The 19,485-nt window shown below is 33.9% G+C and overlaps 1 protein-coding gene across 7 annotated transcripts in view; it reads left to right on the plus strand.

The window, feature by feature from the left end:
- Window positions 1–313: 313 nt before the first annotated feature.
- Window positions 314–19,485, plus strand: part of znf365 (zinc finger protein 365) — a 64,335-nt gene continuing 45,163 nt past the window's right edge. For 4 of the 7 annotated variants that reach the window (XM_073927739.1, XM_073927738.1, XM_073927737.1 and 1 more), the window contains exons 1-5: window positions 314–667; window positions 5,648–6,330; window positions 9,544–9,715; window positions 12,845–12,891; window positions 15,014–15,169. In XM_073927739.1, coding sequence (XP_073783840.1) covers window positions 5,660–6,330; window positions 9,544–9,715; window positions 12,845–12,891; window positions 15,014–15,161 — 1,038 coding nt within the window. In that variant the 5' untranslated portion in view covers window positions 314–667; window positions 5,648–5,659 and the 3' untranslated portion in view covers window positions 15,162–15,169. Of the gene's footprint in view, window positions 668–5,044; window positions 5,203–5,647; window positions 6,331–9,543; window positions 9,716–12,844; window positions 12,892–15,013; window positions 17,554–18,461; window positions 18,790–19,485 lie in introns of those variants that run through there. The other 3 variants (XR_012392982.1, XM_001339655.7, XR_012392983.1) reach the window with 3 other exon arrangements.

Here is a 19,485-nt window from a genome sequence, read left to right on the forward strand (position 1 = left end):
GCGAAGCGACCAATCAGCTTCTTTCAAAGCCTACCCAACAGTTGGGAAAACCCACATTTAAAATCGGAAAGGTTGGAATATCTAAAGAGGAACAAAAATGTGCTTAAATATATTCACTATAGTATTATTTTTTTAATTAAATATATTTAGAGTTTATTATAACTACGTATTAGGCTAGCTACAAAAAATGATCACAAGCTGTGTTTGTGTTTGCACTTTGACATTTTCTCATCCCTCCCCGTCTGTCTTTAAATAGTTTAACCCAATGCTCTGCCGCACTGCATTCTAATGAATTCTCCTCAACGTTCTGGTCGAACATTCCTTTTCAGTCAGTGGCAGCTGGATCATTTTTTAGGTCGATTGTAATTTAACACACAATGCGATTACATTTTGCAACAGTTTTGCTAACGAAAACGCCATTCAGCATCACATGAAAAAAAATCAATGTCACCTCTGTCGTTGCTGTCACGCTCTTTCTTAACAACGTCGTTAGTAACCAGATGACTTCATACACCTAGATACCGTTCAGCTGTATCTCAGTCAGTCAGAGAGGGTTACGCTACCAGTGGGGCCGGACAGAAATACCAAGCAACAGATAACCCGAAGGATCAACAGTTTGATTAAAGATTACAATACAAAACAATCCCCTTGGAGCTCGTTCGTTAAGGTATGGCTGCATGCTTGGTGCTATAGAAAATGTCAGCTGACTACCTGTCTGATTTCAGACTCCGGCCAGTAGATCGCATGCTTGCATAAGGAAGGTTTGCGTAGGGCAGTTTTATGGAAGTACAACGGATTTCAACTTAAGATGACATGATTTATTAATAGAAGCCATTTAAACATTCGCTAATGCAATTGATGTTGCCATTGAGGTGTATGAATTTGATTTGATTAGCTTAATTGTAGCCTGTGTAACCTTAAATCATTGATATGCTGAATATACACTAAAATATTGGTGATGTGTGATTATTAATGAATGGAAATTGGCTTGTTATATATCCTGAATGAGTATCTAGAATGTATTCTAGTTGTGATAATTCTTTTTTTCTGTCAACACCGGAATACTGTAATTTCCCCCTATTTTAATGATAACTTAAAACATTCTGACAATGTGAGGCCTTGTGACAAGCTTGCTGGATTGAAAATTAATTTCTGAGCCATGTTTATGTTGACCAAAATTATAAATCAATAAAAACGTAAAACATATTTACTGAAAACCGTATTCATATGTTGGAAGCCATTGTTCTGGATTCAAGCAGTTACCATCTACCAGCAGAGCTAACTAACTCTTGACCCTCTTTTTTTATTAGCTTCTCCCATTCTGACATAAAATATGTCAGACAAAAAATATGCCATTCTAATATCGACAAATACACATTACTCAAAAATCACAATAAATAAAGACATTTGAGCATTTGTTTTCAAATACTTGGTATTATATCCTAATATGTGCTCTGACAAGATTTATTTTTACATTTACGTCAAACTGGTCAGCCTAAAATCTAGATTATATACAAAATTGGCATTTTTACCAAATTGGCATTTTAACCAAATTCACAAATGTATTGTATATAATTCAAGTTAAAATAAAATAATGAAAAGCTAAAGATATATGCTTTAATTACATATTGTGTCCCTTATTTCCCCTCTTGTAAAATGACTGGACAAGTTAAAGTTCTTCACATGACAAGTTTGGTTTGTGGTCTGCTGGTCTCTAAGCTTATTGTAGTTTTGCATTTTAAAATTAGTTTATATTTCGATACTATTTTAAAATTTGGTGTACGTTTTAGTTTGTTCCATTTCTATTTAGGTTTTGTATATTTAGTTTTAGTGATTCTAGTTTAGCTGAGTTAACAGAACACATCCAGTCCATTCAGTCAATTTCCTTCACGTTAGTCCCTTTATTCATCAGGGTTTGCCACAGCGGAATGAACCGCCATCTTTTCCAGCATATGTTTTACACAGCGGATGCCCTTCCAGCTGCAACAGAGCACACAGATACACTCTCATTCACACAAATACAATTTAGTATATACAATTCACCTATAGCGCTTGACGTTAGACTATGGGGGGAAACCAGAGCACCTGGAGAAATCCCATGCCAACATGGGGAGAACATGCAAACTCCACACAGAAATACCAACTGGCCCAGCCAGAACTCAAACCAGTGATCTTCCTGCTGTGAGGCGACAGTGCTAACCATTGAGCCACCGCGTTGCCCCGTTCATTGTCAATCAAAGCAGAGTTTAACTCTTGTGCAAAACTTTTGCTAATAAAAAATAAAAGTCAAAATGATGAAAGATTCATACATTTTTTCATATAAACATGTGTATATGTAAGGATACATGCCTTGTTTACATTTATTGTCAGATGAAGAAAAGTTAGAACATGTTTTATGTCTACATAGAAAAAATGCTAAATAAAGATAAAAAATATAAAGGATAAAAATATTACAAAACATATTTTTTTCTAGCCTACAAAAATATGAAAAACCACTGCTTTTTTCCCTTTTTCATCTCAGGAGGCTTTTTTAGTTAATTCATAACAATTTGCTTTTGTATAATGTTATTATTATTAATAGCAGTAGTATTTATTATATCCATATTTCTATTTGTTTTATTAAAAACAAGCCTAGATTTGCCCACCTGCAGGTTTTAGACCATATGGGGCACAGCATGTATATTTGGATATAACTCAGGTTTTTGAACACACTTCGTTATTATTGTTCATTTATTTGTTTGCTGGAAATTAAAACTGAATTTAGAAATAGTTTTGAAACAAATATTTGCGCTTAACAAACAAAATTAATTATTTATAGGTTAATTGATGTCTGTGCGTAAAGGTTTCCCTATCCACGATAGCCTACGTGAAAATAGATCATTTATCTCTCATTCTGATGCTCTGTAGATGCTCTGTTTAACTGTTTTCTGTTAAAAAAAAACTGTTAAATGTTAACTGTTTGCTTGTGAAATGCTCAGTTTTTCCACTTACACTTACTTTACGTCATGTAAATACATGTAAATAGCAAAAGCACTTATGGCGCGATGCAAGGCTCTTAAAGGGAATGGGAGATGAGACTCTGATTGGTTTATTCTCAAAACACATCTACTGTATAACTCATTAAGAAAATAAACTCAACCCTTTTAGACCATACGCCACAGTGTAAAGCGGATTTTCCCATCCTTAAATTAGCAAATATGGATTCTAACATGCCCTGAATGTGTTTGCGCCCTGCACTTTCCGTTTTGCGCATGGACCGTCAAAATAGAGCCCCATATGTGGTGAGCACACTGACCTGGACAGACTGATGGACATTTAGATCATTTTAGTTTTTAAAGCTTGTCAAAAATTGCTTTAAAAGAAAAGGTCTATTGAAAGAATGTACATGTATGCATAGGCCTGTCACAATAATCAATATATATCAACTTTGCAACACATGGACATGACCTCAATCGTTTTTGGTGATGCAATATATAATTGCCCATACATAAAAAAAAAACTGTTCTAGCACATTTATATGATCGTGCAACATCTCTATCTCTATTGGAGGTGTCAGTGTCAGTATGGTTAATAAAACACTGTAGTATTTACTATAAATTACTTTATTATACTTTCATGTGGTTGTCTAAACAGTGAAAATAGATCTGACAGCAGATATCGCAGCCTCTGTTACTTTTACCTTGCTCTTTTTATTTATTATTATTTATTTAGGATCTGCGTTTTCACAATCTCATTATAATTATTAAACTGTTAAAATTACCAATTAAATTAATTATGTGCTCTTTGGAAGAATGTACTTGTATTGTGATGATATTATATTGTCATCCTTGCATTATATAATGAGTGGCATAAAATGGTCTGAAAATAGCAATAATATCGTTTATTGCAATATATTTTGGTGCAATATATCGTACAATAAATAGATATCGTGACAGACCTATGTATACAACCAGGGTTTGCTAGTTTTGACACATTCTTTAAATACGTGGCTGGCTTATGAATAATACATTTAAATGGTTTTGATAGGGCGCATAGAAATTTTCTGCTGGACAAACTGGCTCATTAGAAAAAAAATCCTGCAGTTTGCCCTGTATAAGTCTGAAATTTGGTTATAAAAAGCCTTAAATCTGATTGGTGAAACTTGCATTAACCCCAAAACACACTTTGACTGTAGATTTTGCCCAACTATAAACATAAACATGGAAATATTGACATAATTTAACCACTTTAAATCATCTTCTGAGCCATAATCCTTAATAACTTAACATTTATTCTACCGTACATTCACTTTTAGGAAGGTTTCTATGCACATTTCATAAATCAGACAACTTGGCTATCAGATCTATTGTGATGATGATGATTATTTTTATTTCAGGTTTATTTGACAGGGACAATGCACATTAATACATCAAAATAAATAATACAAAAAATACGATGCACCAAAATTAGCTAAAAGGTTCATTTTTTTCTGTAGTCCCAGGACAGATGTTAGAATAGTCATTCTATTTTTCTGTAAATATTGGATCCTTTACTTCACCACCTAAACCTATTCATTGTGGTGTTCCACAAGGATCTATTCTTGGCCCTCTTTTATTTTCTCTTTATATGCTTCCTTTAAGCTCAATACTCCTCAAACATAACATAAGCTATCACTGCTATGCTGATGATCTCCAACTATACTTTCCAATCAAACTAGGAAAAGATTTATCATTAGAAAATCTTTTCCTATGCCTTACCGACATTAAGACCTGGATGACAAATAACTCTCTGCAACTAAATGAGAATAAAAAAGAAGTGTTAATTTTAGGTTCTGTTGCTACCAACAATTCAATTAAAACTCAGCTAGGAGCCCTAAATGACAATCTGCACAATCACGCCAAAAATCTCAGAGTTATCTTCGATCCACTCTTGCAGTTTGATAAACATGTAAATGCGGTTGTGAAGAGCAGCTTTTTCCAGCTTAGATTGGTGGCAAAAGTTAAACCCTTTCTTTCTAAAAAAGATTTAGAAATCGTAACCCATGCTTTAATCTCCTCTTGGTTAGACTACTGCAACTCTTTGTACATTGGCCTTCCTCAGTCAACACTCTCTCGGCTACAGTTGGTCCAAAATGCAGCCGCCAGATTAATAACAGGAACTAAGAAAAGAGATCATATCTGCCCTGTCCTCGCCTCATTGCACTGACTACCTATAAAATACAGGGTGGGTTTTAAAATTCTTCTTTTTTTACTTATCTCATGACCAGTTTCTTTTGTCTGTCCCTCGGTCTCGCTGCAAGTCAAAGGGTGATAAAGCTTTCAGTCTTGTTTCAGTCTCCCACTGAACATCAGAATCTCTCCTTCTTTGGATGCTTTTAAATCTAATTTAAAGACATATTTTTACTCTCTTGCCTTTGACTGATGCATGCATGTTATTTTTTATTATTTATATTTTAGTATTACTTTTAAATATATTTCATTGTATTTTAATACCAGTTTTTTTTTAGTTTTATTGTCTAGTTTATTTTATTGTAAAGCACTTTGGATCAACTACAGTTGTGTTAAATTGGGCTCTATAAATAAAGTTTGCCTTGTCTTGCTTTGCCTATGAAATCTAACATCTGTGTTGCCAGGTCTTTTAATATGTTTTTTTATGTTGTTGTTGACAGGTGGTCTGTGTCATGCAGCAGAAAGTGTGCACACGTAACACAGCTCTGTTTGTGAAGAACGGTCAGGCGTGTGGAGCCGGAGCCACTTCTCACCTTCCCTTCCGCTGCCCGCGATGTGGAGAACAGGAGCGCTTTCACACTCTTTCCTCTCTCAGAGCTCACCTAGAGTACAACCACCCGTTCCACACCAAACACGACATCAGCCTGCTCTCTCCCAGAGATCTCTGCCACTCAGAACGCAAGGAGGGCTGCAAAATCCCCAGTGCAGACACTCATAAAGTACGCGACGCTGGCACGAGTACAAACTCATCCACAAGAGGAGAGCACAAACACATGCAACCCGCATCGCAGAAGCTCCCAGAGAGGAGCCTGAGTGTTGGGGATGCATCCGCTGGACCGCTTTCAGCTCCGGTGGCATCAGTTGAGAAGAGGCTGGAGGGAATGATGAGGACAGCCAACAGCAGCATGGAGAGGCGTCTGCTGCGTCTGAGCTCGGAGCTGGCTCAGACAGATACGGCTATCCTGTGCGAGCGCGCTCATTCTCATCACCTGGCCCAGGAGAAACAGGAGGTGCTGGAGCGAGAGCGGGCGCTCAGTAGACAGGTGGATGCCGCCGTCATGGTCATCGCCACGCTCAAGCAGCAGCTCAGCATCTCCGAGCACGAGCTGGAGAGGAGAGAGCAGTAAGTGGAAGAGTCGAAATGAATTTCAGATTATTCATATTTGTGGTTGTGGTTGAATTTTGTATTTTCCTACTTAAAACACAAAAGGAGATGTTTCAAAGAATGCCCAAGCTGCTATTTATAATGTAACTGCATGTCCTAAATAGACCTGGATGATACAGTCAAAAATGCTGTTCTTACTTAGATTTTTTGTCTAGTTTCTAATCCAAATATTTAAAAATTCTTAAACCAAAAATCGTTTTCTAGGCAAGCAAATACATATGCCAAAGGTAACTAACTTTTTCCTTAACAAAATAATCTGCCAATGAGGTAAACAAAATAATCTTGTTTTTACTTTTGATTTAAGATTAATTTACTTACCCCATTGACAGATTTTGCTTGCTTTAAGGGCAGAAATATATCTTTTTTTTAAGGAATTTTTAAATATTTGGATTAAAAACAAGACAAAAATTTTAAGACAAGCATTATTTTGCAGTGTAGTATTGGATAAAAAATGAATGCTTTGGAATGACATGAATGTCAGTAAATGTAGGCTGCATCATCTTTGCCAAGCAGTGGTAAATGTGTTAACGGGGGGGTGTCTGCAGGGTCTTAAAAAGTCTTAAAATTTCTTGAATCTCAAAAACAACATTTTAGGCTTTAAAAAGTCTTAAATCTACTGAAATATTGTGTTGTGGGTCTTAAATCTTATTGAAAAGGTCTTAATTTTCCTTTGTTCATGCATAGCTACCCAATTTGGCCAAAACCCATAGAATTTCCAACAATCCATCTCAATAAAATTTGTCACTTTTTATTCAACAATTTCATAATTAACTCTTTTCATAACACTATAATGGTTGTTTCATTCATTCATTCATTCATTTTCTTTTCGGCTTAGTCCCTTTACCAATCTGGTGTCGTCACAGCGGAATGAACCGCCAACTTATCCAGCACATGTTTTATGCAGCGGATGTCCAATGCTGGGAAACACCCATACACTCTCTCTCTCTCTCTCTCTCTCTCTCTCTCTCTCTCTCTCTCTCTCTCTCACACACACATACACATACACACACACTATGAACAATTTAGTATCCGATTCACCGCATGTCTTTGGACTGTGAGGGAAACCAGAGCACCCGGAGGAAACCCACGTGAACGCGGGGAGAACATGCAAACTCCACACAGAAATGCCAACTAACCCAGCCAAGGCTCGAAACAGCGACCTTCTTGCTGTGAGGTGACAGCACTACCTACTGCGCCACCACGTCACCTAAATAAAATATATTGCTCATAATTATTTTCCTTACAATAACATTTGTTTAAAAGTTCTTCCTGTATTTACTGCGAGGATACTGACCTGATCTGTATTTTCTATTAATAAATTTAAATTATTGCATTATTAAATTTATTAAATTATAATAAAATTTTGATGGGGCAAATAAAAATCTTTTGCAACTGGAATATTAAAAAAAATATTTAAAAAAAGCATTAAGCCCTGTATAAGTCTAAAATTTAATTCATAATGGTCTTAAAAATGTCTTAAAATTTCTTAAATTTAATTTGGTGAAACCTGCAGCAACCCTGGGTAAACAAATCAAGTTCTTATATATACAGTAGATATACCCAAAAACAAAAAAATCTGACGGTGTCTTATTTTGTTATTCTGCTATATATTGCAATATGAATACAACTTTACCAGATCGCTTTAATAGCTCTATTTGGAAAGAAATCATTCATTAGATTAGATTGATTGGGGTGTGAGTAATGTATAACAAAATAATCAATAGCAAAAATAAAAAGTTTAATAAACACTGCTTTAGGGTTTTTGGTAGAGTCAAACCTTATTCAGGTACAGAAACTGAATAATGTCATGTAAAATAAAATTAAAGTCTTTGTTATACTTTTTCAGTAACATTATTCTTCTGTAAAGTTAGAAATGTACTTATTTTGTGCCTAAATGCTATAAACTCTCTTGAAATGGCTTTTAAAACACTGTTATGGTTATACTTTGCAATGACTCTACATTATCTCAACTGTTGTGCTGATAAACTTTAATCCTAACACAACATTGCATGTCCTGTGATGTGATTATTGCTGACACACATTGTGACATCGTTGCTGAAATGATATTTTGTACAAAATACATAATTGACAATGTACAGACTTCCTTTTTAAAAATGTACTTACAGCAAGTATTAAATGTAGTAAGTACTTGCTCATATATTGACTACTACTGATAAAATAAGGATTATCAGTAGTATGATATCAACACTACACTAGTAAAACCAAAATGCATGTAAAAATTTGCTGACCAGATTTAAATACAAATGTAACTGAACAAAACTGAGACTTCTTCAATTGAATCAGTGAGTTTTCAACTGGAGATTCACTCAGATTAAATCATTTTGAATGAACGAATCATTAACTGTACTCACTCTGACCGGCTTGTTTGAATCAGTGAGTTCCCAACTGGAGATTCACTCTGTCTGGCTCAATTGAGTCAGTTCATTCTTAACTGGAGGCTCTCTCTAAGTGGTATCATTTGAATTAGAGAATCGTTAACTGGAGATTTACTCCATCTGGTTTATTTGAATCAGTGAGTTCTTATCTGGAGTTCCTGCTAACTGGTGAATTGCTCTGATTGGCTTATTAAATTTATTCAATTGAGATGTTTACTCAAGAACTCATGCTTTCAGCTTAATCAAGTTTCTTGAAAGAATCATTCATTGTGATTCCTGAAATTATTTAACTGTTTAAGTTAAACTCAAAATAATTAGCTGTGCGCACCGAGTAGAATAAAAGTACAATTAATATATATTGTGATTAAATTGTGCACTATTTAAAATGCAAGTAAAAGCTTTCCAAAATAAAAATACTTTTACAAAGTAATTAAGTACAGAAATGAATTACAAATATTTTATCTCTTGGTGCAACATTATTTGTAATCGAGGTGGGGGGGTGGGGGGTGTAAAACTTTTGTTTTACGTTTAAAACAAAAGTTTGCTCTGAAACACCTTTGTAATACATTGGTGGACGTCGCTCTGGGGCTCCGCCTACCTTGCGTCGTGCAGTGGAAATTTTCTGTTGTTGTTTTCTTTTTTTAAAAATCCCTCTATGTATAGCAGCAAGAACCAAAAAAAAAGCACTACTTTAAAGACATTAGTTTGCAAAATGTAAATCATGTTTCAGTTTCATTAAGCTGTTCTTTGGTAACCATCTTTTACCATGTTGCAGGGAAGTCATTACCATCCAGAAGTTTCTGGAGGCAGCGGCGCAGCATGAGATGTGTGGGAAGGTTCGTTTGCGGCGGTTCATCGAGAGCCTCCTGCGGCGGATTTCCCTGGCTGAGAAACTGCTGGAATATTATCAGAGGGGCCCTCACAGGCATTACTGCACAGCACACTCCGTATGTCATGAAAACTTCCACAAAAAAAAACAACAGTATGCAGAAGTGGCCATAGGTCATGTGCATCTATGTAAACTTTTTATAAAATGTCCATTAAATATTTTGCATACGTTAGAAAAAAAAACAGACCAGATTTAGCCATTTTAACAATAACTCGTTGGGAGCAGAGGACAGTTTCTGTTGCTTTATTTACATTTAATCTAAAATCGACAAAATAACACTTAATGATATAATTAATACCTGTTATTAAGTGACTTTTATTAAGTTTAAGGTCAGAAATAAAGATTACAATCATGACAAAAAAAATTTTTTCATTGCATCACAATAAAGAAAACAACTAAAACATGGAATGTGTATGTTAGTTTTCTGTATTATGCTCTGTATTATGCATGCAGGATATTTAATAAATGCTTAATAAAAAGCTAAAATAAAGGCAGAATAATTTTCAGACATTAGACATCACTTTTGGCCACTACTGTATAGCTCATGATATAATGTATAGCAGTGGCCCCCTCATCTGCGTCCCAGTAGGGGTCTTCCAAGAATTATTAAGGTTCACTGTAGTTATTAGGTGTTGGAAAAGCTACTTGAAAAATGTATTGAACTAAGCTATTAGTTACTCTTCTTAAAATGTAACAAGCTTAGCTAAAAGCTACTTGACAAAAGTAGTTAAGCTACATCTAAACTATTTTTACAATTTTCATTTTTAAATTGAAGCAACTTAAATCCAAATCGATCATATCTTAGGGATCAATAAAACTGTCAATTAAACATATGAGGCAGAATTGTTCAGTATAATAATATGCTGTACATAACTAAAAATCTGATAAAACCAGGTGTTACACATTTAAAATACTATAGTCATTTATAGTAAAGGGAAATAATTAGGAAAAGCATCATATTGTATGTATTTCCAACTCTTCATAATGAATTAAACTCTTCAAAATGAATTTATATATATATATATATATATATATATATATATATATATATATATATATATATATATATATATATATATATATATATATATATATATATATATATATATATATATATACATACACACACACACACACACACACAGTTGAAGTCAGAATTATTAGCCCCCTTTTGTTTTGTTTTTTTCTTTTGTTTCTTTTTTAATATTTCCCAAATGATGTTTAACAGAGCAAGGAAATTTTCACAGTACGTCTGATAATATTTTTTCTTCTGGAGAAAGTCTTACTTTTTAAATTTTTTAAAAACCAATTTTGGGACAAAATTATTAGCCCCTTTAAGCTAATTTTTTTCTCGATAGTCTACAAAACAAACCATCATTATACAATAACTTGCCTAATTTCCCTAACCTGCCTAGTTCACCTTATTAAACTAGTTAAGCCTTTAAATGTCACTTTAAGCTGTACAGAAGTGTCTTGAAAAATATCAAGTAAAATATTATTTACTGTCATCATGACAAGGATGAAATAAATCAATTATTAGAAATAAGTTTCTAAAACTATTATGCTTGGAAATGTGCTGAAACAACCTTCCCTCCATTAAACAGAAATTGGGTAAAAAAAAAATAAACAGGGTGCTAATAAGTCAGGGGGCTAATAATTCTGACTTCAACTGTATGTATGTATACATATATATATATATATATATATATATATATATATATATATATATATATATATATATATACAGATATGAAACATGTACTGCTTGAGATATGGTCACAAGGAATCCTGCTTCATAAATATATCCTCTCCCTCAGTCATCTTTCTATCAAGCACATTTCTCGTGTTAGCCTAATTGGTCACTGACCAGAGCAAAAGGTGGCAGTAACGCAATAAAAATTTTGTTGTCAACCACTAAAAAACAGGAAGAAGAAGAAATCGTCATTCTCACCATTAAATAGATTTACTTTCATTTGACACAGGCCTCACAGCTCAGTGAATTTCAGTGCTTTCACTTATTGGTCCCTCATCAGTAATTGTAGCTTGTGTGGATGCTTCTGCGTTATTTCACTAAAAAATAGCTTTGCTACTGAAAAGCTATGCGATAAATAAAGTAGTGACACGACCGCCACGCTACTGAGAAATGTAGTTAAGCTTGTAGCGTCACTACTTGTAGCGATGCTACCGCACAACACTGTTATTAGGGTAACAAGCACTAATTAAACAGATACCAGTGTGATGATAAACCAAATTATTGACAGTTAGTTGTGCAATTTTAATGATTATTAAAAGATTTTTTAAGTAAAAAAATAGATAAAATTGAGGTACCTTCCAGCATTATGCAAACATCTTCCAGCATTTCTGTCTTTCTATAAGCACCACCTACTGTCAGAAGGCAGATTTACATTTTCATTCAGGCTCTCCACTGTTTTTGTTTAGACCATAGACAGATCATTAAGGACTTTAAATGTTAAACTAGGAGTCTTCTGGAAAAAAGTTTGGGAATCACTGGTGCATATCATACATTTTGTTATGAAAGTGATTTTGTAGGTCACATAAACAAAATGCATTTTCATTAAAAGGTAAAAAAATATATAATAAAATTATTATTTTTTTTTTTTAAACAAAAGCTATAAAGAAATTATGGTAACACTTCACAATAAGGTTCTATAGGTAGTTAATGTTAGCATGAACAAACATTTATAATTGTATTTATTCATCTTAATAATAGATAAAGTTAATAAAGTTGTTTATTGCTAACTCATTAAAACTTAACCAATGTTAAGAAGCACACTTTTGAATTGTAATAATGCAATAGTAAATGCTGAACTATGATTAATTAGTTATGCACAAGTATTGTTCATTTTAGTCCATTTATAAAGTACCTGGAAAATTGTTGTGAAGTGTCACTAAAATTATAACAAACAATATGCTAGTTTTTAACAAATTTTTATTCAAGCTTTCTAAAAATTGGCTAAATTAAATCTTAATTCACAAACTGAACACATATTCATAACAAAAAGCATCAGGTCAGAGACCCCTGAACTGGAACAAAAAAAGGAAATTCCCTTTGATAATAAATCACCTGACATGACCCACTTGCAAGATTTTTCAGGATTGCAATAATGAACTTCTATTTCAGAAATATGTCAGCTTTCTGTGTTTCACTAATTTGTCATTATTTCAGGTGCCTCTGCCATCAGAGCTCGCTCCACAAAGAATAACACAAAGCAGGTATGACATTTAACTCAGTAATTCACATAACCTTCTTTTAAGCCACAATTCAAATACTCAAAAAACAGCTGAAAGAATTCAGAGCCTTCAAATCATGTCCTCATTTGTCAAAAGGTGCTCTTGGTTTCTGTAGTGGAAAGTTTGTACTCTCTAATTAATTCACACCATCTTACCAAGACTGTAAATATTCATGTTTCCCCTTGCACAAGTAATGAGTATGTGTTTCTTTTCCATTGAATTAGTCCTAATGTGTATGAAAAATTAAATATGCTTTCTATAAAAAATTGGTCACACTATAAAATAAGGTTTCATTAGTTAATGTATTTACTGACATGATCTAAGTGACAAACTAAATGCATAATTATATAAAATTAATTAAAAAAGACTAAACCTGTTGCTATTAAAGCAATTAGTTGACTTTACTTAAAAAAAATGAGTTAACCCATTGCTTTAAAATTAATCAGGTAACAAACTAAATGCATAATTATATAAAATTAAGTCAACTTAACAGTTTCATATGACAATTTTGTAAAAAATATATTAATCATTTAACTTGGTCCAAAATTTACAAAAGAATTTATTAAAATTTAAAGTTATGTCTGCGCAGATAGCCTAGTGGTCAGTGCACCGACATTCCAACTCACGTTCAAATCTTGACTCCTGTAGCTTTCTACTTTTTTTCGTTCTCCTACTCTCCAACATCACTTTCTGTCAATATTGGTTAAATTGGCAAAAATAAGTCTAAACAGGGGCGACATGGTGGCTAAGTGGTTAGTACGGATGCCTCAGGCCATCTTTCCACTGCACATATTAAACGACAAGCAACAGACCGGAAGTTATTCATCTACAATAGAGAGTAGTCCAGGAGAGTTCTGATCATCTCTGTATGCAGAAATTTCAGATCCGATTTGACCCATTAAATATTTGAACTCCTGCGACTAGGCGGTATGCGACCAGCCAACTGGATGTGATGTATTCCACTGTTGTCCAAGCAGATCCAGGCATGCGAGATGAGAAATTGTTTTTTTAATCTGAAAAAAAGTCTATATTAAAAAACAGTTCTATTCATAAATGAGTAATACAAATATTATTTTTTATGTTGCCTCCACATTCCCTCCAAAATTTTTACATGAATTTATAGTTGTCATTCATTTAACCATAATGAACACACAAATAAAGTCTCTTGCTTTTGCAAGTCTCTTGCTTTTTACGCGTCCTTGCTCGCTCGAGAGTCGGGAGCGATATTGCTAGACGGCCCGCTCCCGTCCAAAATTAAACCAGTAACCGACTGCTCCCGCGCTTTATTCTGAAATTTATTCCCGCACCGCAGAAATCTGGTTGGGTCCTGCGGCAGACCTCTACTTCACAGCAATAAGGTTACTAGTTCAGTCGATATCCTAATAGGCAACTAATAAGCACCTAGTTAATACTGGGAATTGGTTCCTTAACTAGTTATGCTTGTTAACATCAATTATTGCACTGTCAGTTAAACTAAAAAGAAGTTACTTTGTTTTCGTTAACTAATGGAAAAAAAGTCACATCTTTTGCTCACTCAAGTTTGTTATTTCATATAGAGACATGCTTGCTTTTTCCATGAGCACCTAAAGCACAGTGAGTACTGAATGTCACAATTTAACCATGCGTCATGTTACAAGAACCGACAAAAGAATCAGCTTCAAACTTTGTATGAATTATAAACATTTCTCTAATAATGGTAGACTAGTTACCTCAGACAAGCGCAGAGACCCAAACACTGCAGTACTTTATTTTCTCTAAATAAAACTTGTATCAGAGCTGCAGCGAGGCTTTGTCAATAGTGGATTCTCATTGAGCACAACTGAAGGTTGCTTAGCAATGGCAAACGCCACAAGAATGTGAGTTTAGAAGCACATAAAAATTGGTGAAGGGATCGTTACACTTCATGTTCTTCACACGAATTTGAGATGTAAAATGTGAGCAGCTACTAAAAGTGTTTTTTTTTTTTTTTTTTTTGCTAGTTCAAGTTAATAAATACATAAATTACCATTACTTTTGGAACCTTTTTGTAAAGTGTGACCTTAAAATGATATATGTGTGGTGAATGGTGATAAATATTTGTTATTGTGCTGTGGTTTGGCATCAGGTCTTCAGGAGAGCATCTTGAGCAGGATGAAGATGAAGAGCAGCAGTTACTTGCTCAGTCTGGATGGGGTTTGTCCAAAGGGGCTGCTGGTAGACTGGGTTACGACAGCTGGTCCCAGCGGAGGAGGTCAGATGGGTACGAGGTTTAGGGACAGAGGTGAAAACTATAGATGAATGTACATGCAAATAATAAATTATGATATTACTGAAGTAAGAATATGTTAACAATCATACAGTGGGGTTCAAAGGTCTGTAAACACATAGAAAAAAATTACTTCATTTTATTTATTATATTATTTGTGAAAATGATTAACTTTTAATGAATGAATTAAATTATTTATTTATTTGCATTTTATGTATCTATATATGCTCTTTAAATGTTTGCATAATTAATCAAAATTGTGATACAGTTTCCTTAAAAATATTAAGCAGTAAAATTGTTTTTCATCATCATATGATCAGTAAATCGTGTTTAAAAAAATGTAACTTTAATAAATCAGAATAGTATAACACATTTTAATTTAGTTTTTTTAAGTTATACAAAGTAGAAGTCTGTAAGGCTATGTAATTTATTTTAGATGTTCAGCAAATTTAGAAATGTGTCTACAGGATCATCAGTTACCTGAAGTCATAATAATATTTCACAATATTGCTGTTATTACTACATTATATTATATGCACTTACCGGCCACATTATTAAGTACACCTTACTAGTACTGTGTTGGTAAGGCTCCACCACATCCCAAAGGTGCTCCATTGGATTGAGATCCGGTGACTGTGGTGGCCATTTGAGTATAGTGAACTCATTGTCATGTTCAAGAAACCAGTCTGAGATGATTCGCACTTTATAACATGGTGCATTATCCTGCTGGTAGTAGCCATCAGGAGATGGAATGGACATGGTCAGCAATAATACTCAAGTAGGCTGTGGTGTTGACACGATGCTCAATTGGTACTAATGGGCCCAAAGTGTGCCAAGAAAATATCCCCCACACCATTACACCACCACCACCAACCTCAACCGTTGATAAAAGGCAGGATGGATTCATTCTTTAATGTTGTTGACGCCAAATTCTGACCTAATATCCAAATGTAAAAAAAATCTAATATCACATACACACAGAAAACAATCCAATAATAAATTAAATTTAATAAATTGAATGATGAATACATTTGAAATAAAATGTATTTGCTTAATGAAATTTTCAGTAGTGGCAGACTTTTGGACCCCACTGTATGTAATATTAGTAATATAAACCTCAACAAACAACAGCGATGTTCATCTACAGATGGCAAATGTCTTTTCTTAACATAATGTTACTTGTTATTATGGTCCATCTGTGAAATATTTGAATGATAAAATTGGCTGTGAATGAACACATGCTGAAACTGCCCTTTAATTCAAATAGATACAGTTTGGCTGTCATGAAAAAATTACATGCTAACATAAAGCAGAGCTAAAAGCCACAGTAGTTAATAATGTTACATGCTTGTTTTCTAACTAACACATGAATTTTGTAACATAATCAAAATAAAGGAAGATGTTAAACCTGGCTGGGATGCACAGGTTGAAAATTATGCCACTTTAAGCTTCTGATAGAAAATGCACTGTTTTAGCAAGAAAGAAAAAAGTATGTAGCAAAGATCTTAATAATTTCCTTGGGTCTTCTTTTTTTTGAAGGTGCTGTTGTGTGTTTTAAATAGTGGTGCTACATTTTAAAGGATAAATATATGTTTCTTTGTTTATGTTTGCCAGCCTCGTGAGAAATTTAACACAGGAGGGAAAAAGGAAAGAAAGTGTTAGTCCTTTTTTGTTTTTAAACTTGCAGCTATTATAATATGTGTTTATGTTATGTGTTTTTAAATTAATCGCCAAGAAGTTTGATACAGTAATCACATTTTTTTTGCCATTCTGCACATTTTGAGCAATAGCACTTTTGACAGTGAGACAGTTCTGTAAAAACAAAAAAGTAGTGCTTTGATTTAAAGCGATTGTTCACCCAAAATGAAACGTCTGTCAATGGCATTTGAAGGTTAAAATAAAATAAAAAATGTCCGCATAATGAAAATCAGTGGTCACCAACACAGTTTAAATTTCCACAACACTACTCAATATTCAATATCGCCGGATTTACGTTCTAATATGAAGCAAATGTTGTCAAAGTTTGCAAAAAAAAGACAGAATATCCTAAACAGTGTTGGGGAAAGTTACTTTAGAAAGTAATAAATTAAAATATTGAGTTACTACCCAAAAATTACTAGTTGCATTATTTAGTTTTTTTTTTATAGTTATGTTACTTTTGAGTTACTTTTGTCTTAAGTTTTATTACCTGGCTGAGGCTTGATCTCTTTCAGAACTTTTCTGATAATAAAAATGTTTTAGGATAATGTTATCGAAGAACTTCCTGACCCCAGAGCTCTACATGCCGTATATACAGATTACTGAAGGTTTAAAGCAATGTTTGCTACTTTTGTACAATTTGTCTTAAAGGAGTGGTCCATCATATTTTAAACTTTAGTTGATGTGTAATGTAGCTGTGTGAACATAAACATCACTTCTAAATGTATTGCACTCAAAGTTCGGTGCAAAGTCTTTCTTCGAGTTAGCTTAGCAAGGCCTTCAGTGAATGAAGTTTATAGGGACTTCAAAAAAATACATCCGGGCTAGTGAGATCACAAGGTCTGCTGGTTATGCACATTCACCACGTGCATACACCCTGTGCAGCGAAGGTGCATGGCCAGAGGCACTGTAATGTTAAAAGCAGTGAAAGCTAAAATGTCGTCCAAATTCTGCTATTTCCGCAGAGCTTGTTCTGTTTCTGTATTTGGCTTTCAAAGGACACAACACAAAGAGAGAAGTGCTTACAATTTAATTTTAATCATGTTCCAGAGAATTATAATAAATATATAGCTACCATTTGACAAAGGAGAACTTCCAGAATCTCTCCCAGTTCAGTGCTGGATTCGGCTAAAAACTCCTCCAACCAACGAAGCTGTGGATTGTGAGCCACAAACTGTAAGTACTTTTATTTGTTAAAATTGATGAACTACAGGCACAGTTTCTAGCGTTAACAGTATGTTGTAGCAAGGATGTAAACAATGGGAAATGATGTTTGGCACCTCTAACAATTTTGATAATAATACACATTTATCAGTCAAACAGCCACAATCTTCTACATCTCAAATAACAAACTTGCAGATTTGTGAACATTTTACAAGATTTGTGAACATTTTATGTTACTTACATATGCTTATTCCGAATTTATGTGAAAGATTTGTCAGAATTTATTTAAGAGAGCAGGTGTGAGGCTTTGTGTGCTCTTAATTTTTCTGTCTGATTAAACTAATGCTACCAACAGCTGCTCTGACTGTTTACACATCGCAAAAGCGTGCGCTTGTAGGGGCGTGATGTGGAGCCAATCCGCAAGCTGGCCAATCAGAGGAACTAGAAAATATGACAGTCGTTTTCATGTTAGCAGAATAGCAGTATTTAATTAAAGTAAGATATATGAAAAAATAGCATGATTTTCTACAAATGAAGCGTGACCACACATTGCTTTGCATCTTATAAACACAACCAAGCCTTATAAATACACCCTGGACCACCCCTTTAAGTAAAATCACTGTCCATTGAGACAATCCCCTTTTCCTATTTTCATGCGCTCAAAATAATGAACACATGCTCTCATTGACTGCGTGATTCATGGTGACCACTTTAATTTTAATTCAGAAATTAATTTTATAAAAGCTAATTAATTAAACAAAGAAGTAACTGTTGTTACATAAAAAAACTCAAATATCATTACGTAATTTTTTTAAGTAATGTGTTACTTGTTACTTAGAAAAGTAATATTGTTACACAACTCGCGTTACTTGTAATGTTTTACACCCAACACTGATCCCAAATTTAAATTTGGAATTTGGAATTGCATTTCTATCAAGTTGCTTGAGTGGATGACTGTAACTGTATTATTGGTAACCTAGTAACCAACAGTAAACAACTAGACAAGCAAAAAAGGAAACTGATTGGTCACTTGGATGTATTGTTTGCAATGTCAGAGTTTATTTGGCAAATGTGTTTCCATCACCTATTCGCATTAACTCTTTCTAAACCACCTCAAGCGAGCTTAAAACTTTTTTGCAAATTTTGATTCCAATTTTTTAGCGTTTTTATCACTCATTTCTCATGCGATACTTCAAAATGCACATGAGCATAAATAGTGTTTGTAATAACATGAAAGTGAGTAAATCATTTTTATTGTTGGTTGATAGAATACTCCATTAACTGAACCTAAAATAGTTCTAGCATTGAAATTTTGTATTTAAGAACAATTTTAAGATTGCTGACAAACTCGACTTATTAATGTACAAGAAATATTGAAATCTAGTGCAAAACAGTTTTATTTATACACTATAAAAATGCATCAGAACAGAGGAACAGGGTAGAGTATGGTAATTTGTAAAGAACCAGTA

Source organism: Danio rerio, chromosome 17 (assembly GCF_049306965.1).
Source record: "Danio rerio strain Tuebingen ecotype United States chromosome 17, GRCz12tu, whole genome shotgun sequence".
Classification (NCBI taxonomy): domain Eukaryota; kingdom Metazoa; phylum Chordata; class Actinopteri; order Cypriniformes; family Danionidae; genus Danio; species Danio rerio.